Source organism: Eschrichtius robustus, chromosome 3 (genome assembly GCF_028021215.1).
Source record: "Eschrichtius robustus isolate mEscRob2 chromosome 3, mEscRob2.pri, whole genome shotgun sequence".
Classification (NCBI taxonomy): Eukaryota; Metazoa; Chordata; class Mammalia; order Artiodactyla; family Eschrichtiidae; genus Eschrichtius; species Eschrichtius robustus.
In genome coordinates this window covers 101,726,483-101,740,253 of record NC_090826.1, presented here as the reverse complement: position 1 = coordinate 101,740,253, position 13,771 = coordinate 101,726,483, and the positions used below count along the sequence as shown (strand labels likewise).

The 13,771-nt window shown below is 37.4% G+C and overlaps 1 protein-coding gene across 2 annotated transcripts in view; it reads left to right on the top strand.

The window, feature by feature from the left end:
* The window catches only part of TSPAN2 (tetraspanin 2), a 42,861-nt gene extending 29,900 nt beyond the window's left edge, over positions 1 to 12,961 (top strand). The window contains exons 7-9 of one of the 2 annotated variants that reach the window (XR_011073570.1): positions 777 to 860; positions 9,393 to 9,587; positions 12,682 to 12,961. Coding sequence is in view for 1 of the 2 variants with exons in the window: in XM_068540566.1 (XP_068396667.1) it covers positions 777 to 860; positions 9,393 to 9,458 (150 nt within the window). In the remaining variant the exon portion in view is untranslated. Of the gene's footprint in view, positions 1 to 776; positions 861 to 9,392; positions 10,702 to 12,681 lie in introns of those variants that run through there. The other variant, XM_068540566.1, reaches the window with a different exon arrangement.
* Positions 12,962 to 13,771: the final 810 nt, after the last annotated feature.

The following is a 13,771-nucleotide window of genomic DNA, read 5'->3' as shown; positions in this document are numbered from 1 at the left end:
GTGGGTATCAGAGAGAGCTGACCATTGACAAGTAAAAGGACCTGGGCAGCCTAAGGACAAAATTGGGTTGAGAGAATACCTCTGTATTTAAGAGGACCAAATAGAAGTTGGAGAAACTAATTGCAATTACAAGTGATCTGTTCTGCCCCCTGTCCAATATTCCTCCATCCATGAAGGTTCTTTGGACCTACACTGCACAAGTCTCTATGGGACACAGATGAAAGAATAGGGCCACCCAGCCCAGCCGCCATAGAAGAGAACAGTCCTCCAGCCCCCAACACTTGGCTTTCCTTTTTTAAATTTGAACCTATACAGACTTTATAGCTTCTTACTACGTGATGCCTACCTTGCATAGTAAATTGGACCAAGTATGTAGAAAGTCTTTTAAACTATAAATAACAATCCAAAAGCAAGGGGCTATTATTTTGGGGATATTTTACCTTTTTTTTATTTGCTGAAAGTAAGAAGAAGCCCCCAATTTTTAATGCCTCAGATCCCAGAATAGCTTCATCCAGCCAGGTTTCAGGGCTTTGAAGCAGCCATTGGCCTAAATAGGAAAATTCCACCAAAAGGAGAGTATTATCATTTTTCCCCCAACAACATTTTTGCTTTAAAGTTAGCAGAGTGATATCTGGGAGGAATGGTTTAAATATGAACAGAAGCTGACATGGGTTAACTCTCACAGGATGCTCTGTAGAGAGGGAAAGGATTGAATCAGGGTGATGATTCACACATACCATCAGTTGTTACTCCTGACTTTTTCTTTTCCAAAACAGAATTGCATTGATGAAATTGAGAGCATAATCAGTGTTAAGCTCCAGCTCATCGGAATTGTCGGTATTGGAATCGCAGGTCTCACGGTGAGAAAGTTCCAGAACGTACCTTCTTTGACCCCTAAGAAGCCTTGAACCTTTGTACCTTATTTCTCTTCAAGTGTGATATGGCAGTATCTTAGGAGAGATTTTTCATAAAAGACAAAGATGTTTTTGACAGAATATCTAAGAACAAAGCTAATTAAATACATCAATAGTTCTCTCAAATATGATACAAATTTCAGTTTTAAGCTAATTATGACTTTGAGTTTATCATTGCAATAACTTCCCATTTTAAGGCCACCAAGCTTAAACTAGATGAGTGATTTTTAATTCTGGGTCTCTTCCTTTGTTAGATATTTAAGATAACATAGATTAAACTCTCTCACCTATGATTTGCAGAGGTAGCACAGTGTAGTGATTAACAGTGCAAACTCTGGCATCACACTGTCTGGATTCAACTGCTAGCTCCACTACTTACAAGCCCTGGGGTCACTAGAAAGTTTCTTAATTTCTCTATGTCTCAATTCCCTCATCTGCAAAATGGGGATTTTAATATACCAACCTCAGAAAATTGTTGTGACAATTAAGTGGGATAATACATATAAAGTATTATTAGGAATTAATTCATATAAAGGGTCTGGAACATAGCACTCAATAAATGCTAGCTCTACATAGAATCTGAGTGTTCCCAAACCCAGAACCCAGGCAAACCATATATGGAAGTGTGAAACATAGTGCATCCTTGCACCTGTAGTTAGCTCAGTACTTCTAAAGTACAAAAGAAGAGTGTGCAAGAGTTCATAGGGGCAGAAGGCTATGGTAAGTGTAGCAAGAGATGACACTGGAGAGGGTTATGAGGGTCCACATAATTGAGTTCTTTGTGTGCCTTTTTGATAGGTTGGGCTTTATCCTTAAGGTAGAGGGGAGCCACCCAGGTTTGGAAGGACCTGTAGTGCAGTGTGGAGATAAAGTTGGAGGGAAGTAAGATTGGAGTCATGTAAGCCCATAAAGAGGTTCCCATTGTCCAGGAGCTGAGTGATAATAGCTAATGCTAAGATAGTACTTACCCTCTAGCCCTCCTATGTAGATTAATTCATGGCCTAAGCTGAGGCAGGGGCAATGGAATTGTGAGGAAATCAATGAATTGGCAGTTCTCAGGGGACACACAATCATCTTCCCTCCTTTCTGTATTTAGAGCACAGAGGACTGGGGCAGTGGGTGAAAATACTATGCTGAGGACCTCCCAATCCAGGGACTTCTCTCAGGGCCTCCCCACCCGCCCTGGGGCTAGCCTGATGGCCAGTCTGCGGCTTCCCAAGGACAATTCTGAGGCAGAAGATTTGAAAATATTCTGCATTAACAGAGGTATCAAATAGACCCTCCCAACAATTCTACAATCCCAAGGAATGAGCATTCTAGAAGTGGTCACCCCTGACTCATGACAGTGGCAGGATGAGACTGAAAAAGTTTCTTTCTGAGGGGATCCCTTTAGGTACAAAGAGGTCTAAGCAGGGGTTGCATCCAACCTTACAACCACGGAAAAGGGGAAGGCCCTGTGTTGGCCATCTTGACTCATAAGAAACCCCCAGAGTTCCTTCTTTAATTCTTTTCTTCATAAGGTAAGAGTTTCACAATGTAATCAGCTAACAAAATGTCCATTAGGTGTCTCCCCTGCCACACACTGGTACTGAGTTCTGTCAGCCAAAAGCTTGGAGCCATGATCCCAGCTATTCCCTTAAGTCTGCCCCTTCCCTTCCAATAACTGATAACACATGCCTTTTTAAATTCAGCATTTACAGATCCTAGTCTAATGTAGGATGGGATTGAGTAGAGAATCAGAGAGTTATGGTACTGATTTCTTTGAAGAAACATTATAGTAGTCTATGAACAACGCACCTACAGATAGCATATCATAGGCTCTGTAAAATTAATAGGGGAAGCGATTGAGGACAAGAAGGATTTTTTGCCATCCTTCTATTCAAACCATTTAAGTAGCTATTAATTTTGCTAAATATTTGGCTTTTCAAAGAAGCATCCAAGTGGTAGAAAATGTCAGTAATACCATAGTACAAACACCTCAATTTATGCTATGGTAAAACTATTGAGTTAAATATTAAAGCATAATGTACACTTAAAAATGAACTGGGAATGAAGAGATGCTCCACTTTTTAATATGTGGTCACTGTTGCAAAAATTCACAGCTTTGCCGGCAATAGAAAACTATTTAGACCACAAGTGTATTTAAACAAGTGGTTACAAACACATTTTCCAAAATAAACATATAAATGAGAGAGATTGGTTCAAGATGGTGGAGTAGAAGGACGTGCACTCACTCCCTCTTGCAAGAGCACTGGAATCACAACTAACTGCTGAACAATCATCGACAGGAAGACACTGGAACTCACCAAAAAAGATACCCCACATCCAAGGACAAAGGAGGAGCCACAATGAGATGGTAGGAGGGGCGCAATCACAATAAAATCAAATCCCATAACTGCCGGGTGGGTGACTCACAGACTGGAGAACATTTATACCACAGAAGTCCACCCACTGGAGTGAAGGTTCTGAGCCCCATGTCGGGCTTCCCAACCTGGGGGTCCGGCAACTGGAGAAGCAATTCCTAGAGAATCAGACTTTGAAGCCTAGCGGGATTTGATTGCAGGACTTTGACAGGACTGGGGGAAACAGAGACTCCACTCTTGGAGGGCACAAACAAAGTAGTGTGCACATCAGGACGCAGGGGAAGGAGCAATGACTCCATAGGAGACTGAACAAGACCTACCTGCTAGTGTTGGAGGGTCTCCTGCAGAGGCAGGGGGTGGCTGTGGCTCACCGTGAGGACAAGGACACTGGCAGCAGAAGTTCTGGGAAGTACTCCTTGGCATGAGCCCTCCCAGAGTCCGCCATTAGCCCCATCAAAGAGCCGGGTAGGCTCCAGTATTGGGTCGCCTCAGGCCAAACAACCAACAGGGAGGGAACCCAGCCCCACCCATCAGCAGACAAGCAGATTAAAGTTTTACTGAGCTCTGCCCACCAGAGCAACACCAAGCTCTACCTACCACCAGTCCCTCCCATCAGGAAACTTGGACAAGCCTCTTAGATAGCCTCATCCACCAGAGGGCAGACAGCAGAAGCAAGAAGAACTACAATCCTGCAGCCTGTGGAACAAAAACCACATTCACAGAAAGATACACAAGATGAAAAGGCAGAGGGCTATGTACCAGATGAAGAAACAAGATAAAACCCCAGAAAAACAACTAAATGAAGTGGAGATAGGCAACCTTCCAGAAAAAGAATTCAGAATAATGATAGTGAAGATGATCCAGGACCTCAGAAACAGAATGGAGGCAAAGATCAAGAAGATGCAAGGAATGTTTAACAAAGACCTAGAAGAATTAAAGAACAAACACCTAGAAGGATTAAAGAACAAACAGAGATGAACAATACAATAACTGAAATGAAAACTACACTTGAAGGAATCAATAGCAGAATAACTGAGGCAGAAGAACGGATAAGTGACCTGGAAGACGGAATGGTGGAATTCACTGCTGCAGAACAGAATAAAGAAAAAAGAATGAAAAGAAATGAAGACAGCCTAAGAGACCTCTGGGACAACATTAAATGCAACAACATTCGCATTATAGGGGTCCCAGAAGGAGAAGAGAGAGAGAAAGGACCCGAGAAAATATTTGAAGAGATTATAGTCGAAAACTTCCCTAACATGGGAAAGGAAATAGCCACCCAAGTCCAGGAAGTGCAGAGAGTCCCATACAGGATAAACCCAAGGAGAAACATGCCAGGACACATAGTAATCAAATTGACAAAAATTAAAGACAAAGAAATATTATTGAAAGCAACAAGGGAAAAATGACAAATAACATACAAGAGAACTCCCATAAGGTTAACAGCTGATTTTCTAGCAGAAACTCTACAAGCCAGAAGAGAGTGGCATGACATATTTAAAGTAATGAAGAGGAAGAACCTACAACCAAGATTACTCTACCTGGCAAGGATCTCATTCAGATTCGACGGAGAAATCAAAAGCTTTACAGACAAGCAAAAGCTAAGAGAATTCAGCACCACCAAACCAGCTCTACAACAAATGCTAAAGGAACTTCTCTAAGTGGGAAACACAAGAGAAGAAAAGAACCTACAAAAACAAACCCATAACAATTAAGAAAATGGTAATAGGAACATACATATCGATAATTACCTTAAACGTGAATGGATTAAATGCTCCAACCAAAAGACACAGGCTTGCTGAACGGATACAAAAACAAGACCCATATATATGCTGTCTACAAGAGACCCACTTCAGACCTAGGGATACATACAGACTGAAAGTGAGGGGATGGAAAAAGATATTCCATGCAAATGGAAACCAAAAGAACGCTGGAGTAGCAATACTCATATCAGATAAAATAGACTTTAAAATAAAGAATGTTACAAGAGACAAGGAAGGACACTACATAATGATCAAGGGATCAATCTGAGAAGATATAGCAATTATAAATATATATGCACCCAACATAAGAGCACCTCAATACATAAGGCAACTGCTGACAGCTATAAAGGAGGAAATCAACAGTAACACGATAATAGTGGGGGACTTTAACACCTCACTTACACCAATGGACAGATCATCCAGACAGAAAATTAATAAGGAAACAGAAACTTTAAATGACACAATAGACCAGATAGATTTAATTGATATTTATAGGACATTCCATCCAAAAACAGCAGATTACACTTTCTTCTCAAGTGCGCACGGAACATTCTCCAGGATAGATCACATCTTGGGTCACAAATCAAGCCTTGGTAAATTTAAGAAAATTGAAATCATATCAAGCATATTTTCTGACCACACGCTATGAGATTAGAGATCAATTACAGGGAAAAAAATGTAAAAAACACAAACACATGGAGGCTAAACAATACGTTACTAAATAACCAAGAGATGACTGAAGAAATCAAAGAGGAAATCAAAAACTACCTAGAGACAAATGACAAGGAAAACACGACCATCCAAAACCTATGGGATGCAGCAAAAGCAGTTCTAAGAGGGAAGTTTATAGCAATACAAGCCTACCTCAAGACACAAGAAAAATCTCAAATAAGCAATCTAACCTTACACCTAAAGAAACTAGAGAAAGAAGAACAAACAAAACCCAAAGTTAGTAGAAGGAAAGAAATCATAAAGATCAGATCAGAAATAAATGAAAAAGAAATGAAGAAAAAAAAAGCAAAGATCAATACAACTAAAAGCTGGTTCTTTGAGAAGATAAAAAAAATTGATAAACCATTAGCCAGACTCATCAAGAAAAAGAGGGAGAGGCTCAAATCAATAAAATCAGAAATGAAAAAGGAGAAGTTACAACAGACACCGCAAAAGTACAAAGCATCCTAAGAGACTACTACAAGCAACTCTATGCCAATAAAATGGACAACCTGGAAGAAATGGACAAATTTTTAGAAAGGTATAACCTTCCAAGACTGAACCAGGAAGAAACAGAAAATATGAACAGACCAATCACAAGTAATGAAATTGAAACTGTGATTAAAAATCTTCTAATAAACAAAAGTCCAGGACCAGATGGCTTCACAGGTGAATTCTATCAAACATTTAGAGAAGAGCTAACACCCATCCTTCTCAAATTCTTCCAAAAAATTGCAGAGGAAGGAACACTCCCAAACTCAGTCTGTGAGGCCACCGTCACCCTGATACCAAAACCAGACAAAGATACTACAAAAAAAGAAAATTACAGACCAATATCACTGATGAATATAGATGCAAAAATCCTCAACAAAATACTAGCAATCAGAATCCAACAACACATTAAAAGGGTCATACACCACGATCAAGTGGGATTTATCCCAGGGATGCAAGGATTCTTCAATATACGCAAATGAATCAATGTGAAACACCATATTAACAAATTGAAGAATAAAAACCATATGATCATCTCAATAGATGCAGAAAAAGCTTTTGACAAAATTCAACACCCATTTATGATAAAAACTGTCCAGAACGTGGGCATAGAAGGACCTACCTCAACATAATACAGGTCATATACGACAAACCTATAGCAAACATCATTCTCAATGGTTAAAACCTGAAAGCATTTCCTCTAAGATCAGGAACAAGACAAGGATGTCCACTCTCACCACTATTATTCAACACAGTTTTGGAAGTCCTAGCCATGGCAATCAGAGAAGAAAAAGAAATAAAAGGAATTCAAATTGAAAAAGAAGAAGTAAAACTGTCACTATTTGCAGATGACGCGATACTATACACAGAGAATCTTGAAGATGCCACCAGAAAATTACTAGAGCTAGTCAATGAATTTGGTAAAGTTACAGGATACAAAATTAATGCACAGAAATCTCTTGCATTCCTATACACTAATGATGAAAAATCAGAAAGAAATTAAGGAAACATTGCCATTTACCATTGCAACAAAAAGAATAAAATACCTAGGAATAAACCTACCTAGAGAGACAAAAGACCTGTATGCAGAAAACTATAAGACACTGTTGAAAGAAATTAAAGATGATACCAACAGATGGAGAGATATAGCATGTTCTTTGATTGGAAGAATCAACATTGTGAAAATGACTATACTACCCAAAGCAATCTACAGATTCAATTCAATCCCTATCAAATTACCAATGGCATTTTTTTACAGAACTAGAACAAAAACCCTTAAAATTTGTATGGAGAAACAAAAGACCCCGAATAGCCAAAGCAGTCTTGAGGGAAAAAAACAGAGCTGGAGGAATCAGGCACCCAGACTTCAGACTATACTACAAAGCTACAGTAATCAAGACAATATGGTACTGGCACAGAAACAGAAATATAGATCAATGGAACAGCATAGAAAGCCCAGAGATAAACCCACGCACCTATGGTCAACTAATCTATGACAAAGGAGGCAAGGATATACAATGGAGAAAAGACAGTCTCTTCAATAGGTGGTGCTGGGAAAACTGGACAGCTACATGTAAAACAATGGAATTAGAACACTCCCTAACACCATACACAAAAGTAAACTCAAAATGGATTAGAGACCTAAATGTAAGACCGGACACTATCAAACTCTTAGAGGACAACAAAGGAAGAACACTCTGACATAAATCACAGCAAGATCTTTTTTGATCCACCTCTTAGAGTAATGGAAATAAAAACAAAAATAAACAAATGGGACTTAATGAAACTTCAAAGCTTTTGCACAGCAAAGGAAACTACAAACAAGATGAAAAGACAACCCTCAGAATGGGAGAAAATATTTGCAAACGATTCAATGGACAAAGGATTCATCTCCAAAATATATAAACAGCTCATGCAGCTCAATATTGAAAAAACACACAACCCAATCCAAAAATGGGCAGAAGACCTAAATAGACATTTCTCAAAAGAAGACATACAGATGGCCAAGAAGCACATGAAAAGCTACTCAACATCACTAATTATTAGAGAAATGCAAATCAAAACTACAATGAGGTATCACCTCACACCAGTTAGAATGGGCATCATCAGAAAATCTACAAACAACAAATGCTGGAGAGGGTGTGGAGAAAAGGGAACCCTCTTGCACTCTTGGTGGGAATGTAAATTGATACAGCCACTATGGAGAACAGTATGGAGTTTCCTTAAAAAACTAAAAATAGAATTAGCATATGACCCAGCGATCCCACTACTGGTCATATACCCAGAGAAAACCATAATTCAAAAAGACATGTGCACCCCAATGTTCATTGCAGCACTATTTACAATAGCCAGGACATGGAAGCAACCTAAATGCTCATCGACAGACGAATGGATAAAGAAGATGTGGTACATATATACAATAGAATATTACTCAACCATAAAACGGAATGAAATTGGGTCATTTGTAGAGACATGGATAGATCTAGAGACTGTCATACAGAGTGAAGTAAGTCAGAAAGAGAAAAACAAATACCGTATACTAACGCATATATGTGGAACCTAGAAAAATGGTACAGATGAACCAGTTTGCAGGGCAGAAATTGAGACACAGATGTAGAGAACAAATGTATGCCCACCAAGGGGGGAAAGTGGTGGGGGGCTGGGGGTGGTGGTGTGATGAGTTGGGAGATTGGGATTGACATGTATACACTGATGTGTATAAAATGGATGACTAATAAGAACCTGCTGTATAAAAAAATAAATAAAATAAAATTCAAAATTTCAAAAACATATATATAAATTAGATCTGGGATTAACCTGAAATATAAAATTCTAAAACCAGTAGTGTATGAGTCTTTTATAATTATTAAGAACTGCCCTATAAGCTAGAAATAGAGCCCTTTTCTTAAAGCAGAGTCTTGCTATTTTTTAACAATAATAAAATAGGAATGTATTTTAAGCAGTTAACAGAAGTCTTTAACCAGTAGCCATAATTAAACAGCACATATGAAAGTGCCACTTATATTCAGTAATTATTGGTTATAATTATTTGTTAACATGAGTTAAACATGCAAGCAGTTTGCTGGCCTTTTTTTTAAATCAATTTTCATCATTTGAAAGTCATTAACAAGTGGTTCCTTCTGTTTCAGATCTTTGGCATGATATTCAGCATGGTCCTTTGCTGTGCGATACGAAATTCACGAGATGTCATATGAAGCTACTTCTACATGAAAATTGTAATCTAGAGCATACAAATGTCACAGGAGCTGTCTCCTGGCTCATTTTTAATATTCAAAGGACATTAGGATCTAAAATAATTTGCTGTTAATTGTACATTTGCACATGTATGTATGTTTGGCTCATTACTGGTTTACCCCTTGAGTGAATGCCTATGTATGTTGACTGAAGCATATTCATGTGTGATCTGCATGTTTCTGGTATATGCATAATGAAATCTTTTTGCTGGGGATTCCTGATTCTTGTTATGTGAGAGAAACACATATTTAACTCTCAGAAAAAGATCAAAGAGCTTTGATAAACTTTAAAATCTTGGTTATTTAGGAAAAAAATATGATAGTGGGTCAGTTTCTCAGACTCTAGCCATAGGAAGTTAGATACAGAGAATTCAGGGATTTCTAGTTTATTGAAGCAATAAGCTACAGGAATTGAGAGATCATGGTGCAGTGTTAAAAGTAACTGTGTTTGGGTTAGGTGTAAGGGTTTCCTGGGATTTTTTTTATATACATACTCTCCCCAGAATTTAGGACTAAACACATCTGTAAAACTAAATATAGCTTGGAAAATCTAATTTGACTAAGTCATACTTTCCTAGTATTTAAAAAACAAAACAAAACAAAAAAAACCTTGCTCTGGAAAGAGGTGTCACACAGACAATCACATGCCCTATAAAACTAAGTGTTTTTAGGACTAGAAAGAAAATCTTTTAACAACTTTTTAAGGAAATATTTTTGTTCTTATATAAAGACATTTAAATATTGCTTTATGACTTTCCTTTTCTTACGCTTCTCTGAACTACTGTAACCCCCACATACACAAAAGGGCTTTTATCTCCAACTTTTCTGTGTTTCTTCAGATGTAAGCATAGAAAGACTAAAGCAAGAGATCTGGCAGTTGCAAATTGTGGGAAAGAGAATTTTTACTGGCACTGTATCTTTGAAATACCTCATAACTTGAGTTTACATATTTTCCTAATTTTTTGGTATTTTTCTTATTTATTCACCTAGAGAATTCTTCTTTATAGATTAAGAACTACAGTTTTTGCCACTTAAAATATACTATATCATGAGCATCCTTAGCCAAACCAAAATAAAGAAAAACATCCTCTCCTAGTTTTGTGCACACAACAGAGACAAGCTAAGGAAACAAAAATACACACACAACAGAAATATGTTCCTTCTGTGCAGGTCTCCTATAAAAATAAAATGTTTGTGTTCTTTATGGTCTTGATGCTTCATTGTAATCCCAAATTTACAATCTAAATTGACATATACGTCCATTTTTAAATAGCAACTTGGTACATTTAGTAAATCATGGATTTTTTCAAATTACATTTTAAAAGGCCACACAAAAATGAAAGTATGGGGGACTTTTGGAAACCCCCAAGTAAGTTTGTACTCATGTGAGAACACAAATCTTTGGGTCTGCACTAAAGGAGAGTGTGCACTCCGAGAAAGTTTTACAAAACATTTTGCTGAGAACACGTAACCATTTGAAATAATCTCACTCCCACAGGGAACCACATTTCTCCTGCCATACTTGCTACTGCTACTAACTGTGGAGGAAGATTTCTAGAAAAAAAGTCAGACTGGAAGCAAGCCAAAAATTTAATTGTGCATGGCTACTTTGCTGTGTCTGTAGCTAACAGAAAGATTATTTTAAGAAACTCACTTCATGAAATAGATGCTTCTACCCTGGTAGTTGAGAAGTAGAGCTTTTTAAGTAAAGAACAAAAAGCCACCATCTCTCTTGGTGGCTTATTTCACCTGTCTGCCTGAAGACAGGAAACAGGCTTAAGGGCATACTTAGGTTTCTTCCAGCTCAGAATCTTCTGGGATTCAACAAAAGTGAGTTTCATTCTATATCTGAATTAACCTTAAAGAAGTCTAGCTAAAAGTGGAAGAGTAGAGATTTGTTCCATATGTGATTAAAGTGTGACTTTTGGGAGTAATTTTTCTAAAATATGTGCCATGAGTAAAATTAGAGAATTTCATCTCTGAGTGAGGGTAGAATTATATATATATATATATCTTGAATCTACATATGCATCTTGAATATATATCTCTTGAATATATATACATATATAACTTGAACATATGTATACGTGTGTGTGTATATATGTATATACACACACATACATGTATACATATATGTGTACAAATATATACACACACGTATAAAGTTTTGGTTATATCTGTTTACCTGACCTAATTTGAGATCAGGCCCAAAGATTTTCTTAAATGTATGGTGCCAAGGCACAGAATTAAAACTTCTTGATGAAATATTTTAACTTATTTCAAATTAAATTTTCTATGTACCAGAATTTCTTGTTTGATTTATCTTAAAATCCTGTTATATCTTTACACACACTCATTCAACTTATCTAAATGCCTATCAATCAACCCAAATAATATGGTGAAAAAAGGAAAGAGTAGTAACCTTTCTATAGTGTTACTAATAGCAGCTGGGCTTAAAAACAACACTCTAACAAAGTTATTGCATATAGTTATATTTCAATTGATATTGTTTCACCTGAATTACACCTCTTTTCCCCAGAGCAGCTCCTTTGTCATCCATAGTACAACCTGTAAAATTACACACTGATACAGAGGCCAGTGTAACCGCCCATGCAGTCATCAATGACAGGTGCTCTCCTTTCCCCTGTGAGCAGTGCCAGTAGGTTTGGCGTGGTGAGAATGAGGCTCCTGGAAAGATGGCAGTGAAGGAGATAGCATATTTTCCCTTCTGAAGTAAGTTTATCAGAGATTAAAAGGAAGAGACCCCCTCCGTGTTATGGGTAAAATGTGGTTTCCATGGCCCCAAGGGCAGCCCTTGAGTATTCAGGAGGTGCACCCCAGCTTTCCCGGTTCACCACTCCCATGTAACCACCAGCCCCTTGATTTCAGCAGCCCCATTTTCCCCACCCCTAGGAGGGAGCACTAGTGAACCCTTGAAGCTAGTCATTTAACTACATCATCTTAGTTTGGGCTCATCAAAATCAAATTTGTGTTAAGGTATATTTTAAGATAGACAAATGGTTTCTATTTTCTTTCAACAAGAATTTTTTTTTCTATAAAATGTACTTGTGAGGTACTGTATGTATGTGTCTTTTGAAAGGTAAAAAGACTACAATGCAAAATGTTGTTATTAATCATTTTGTTGGTTTTCTCATTTTAACAACAACCACTAAATACATTTCAGGAATCCACTATTCAGATGGCTATCTCCTGCGGACATGGAATACATGAAGAATAGAAGTAATATGTCCTGAATGTTGCAAAGCAAAATCTATGCTGATTTCACAAAGTTTTTAGCTAATATGCCAGAAACACTTCCAAAACTTTGGTGTTGTTTTTGTTTTTGTCCTGTATAATTTATGATGGTTTTACTTATATTAAATAGAAGAAATTTAAATTAAATTAAAAGAAATAACCAACAAAGTGCCTAGCATGCCTGGCACTAATGAATATTACCTATTGTTACAATTATTATGTTTATGAGTTTTTGTCAATTATAAATCAAACATGTGTAATTGTGTATAACTAAAGATACTTTTGCATGATACCAAATACCTATTTGAACACATTCATTTGCTGAATTAATGAATAGTTTTTTATATATTTCCCAATTCTATTTTAATTTAAAGACTACATATCAAGAGCCATAGCTACAGTTCCTATATTTTTCTCTGGGCCTACTCTCTGCCTTGTAATTCTCTGGGCCTGCTCTGCCTTGTAAGACGCAACCCATTCTAATATTAGAATTGTTTTCTTACTTTGTTTTGGAACTACTATTTTGTACACTTGAAAAAACTCTTTATAAGAATGCTGATATGCTAAGATGAACAAGACAAGTCTCTGTCCTCAAGGAGGTTAGAGTGGAAAAAAGGCAAGTATAATTACCATGAGGTAAGTGCTATGATAATCATTAACCCAGAGTGGATCCATTCAACCTTGGGAAGGATGGTCAGAGGAAAGAGGTTTCCTGAATTTTGAGGTCACCACACTGAGTCCTGAAGAACCCATACAAATGAGTCAAGTAAAAAGTAATAGAGGTAGAAAAGAAAAGGGGATTACTGAGGAACAGTATGAAGAAGGCCCTGAAACAGAGAAAGCATGGAAACATTCAAAGAGGGAAGGTCAAGAAGTGAGTTGATAAAGGGCCCTGTTAAACTGTGCTAAGGAGTCTTAGGTTTTGTACAGAGGTCCTTGGGAAATTTTTAAACAAAATCAAATTAATTTGATTAATTGATTTTAATCAAATTAATTTTTACAAAATCAAATTTCAGCCT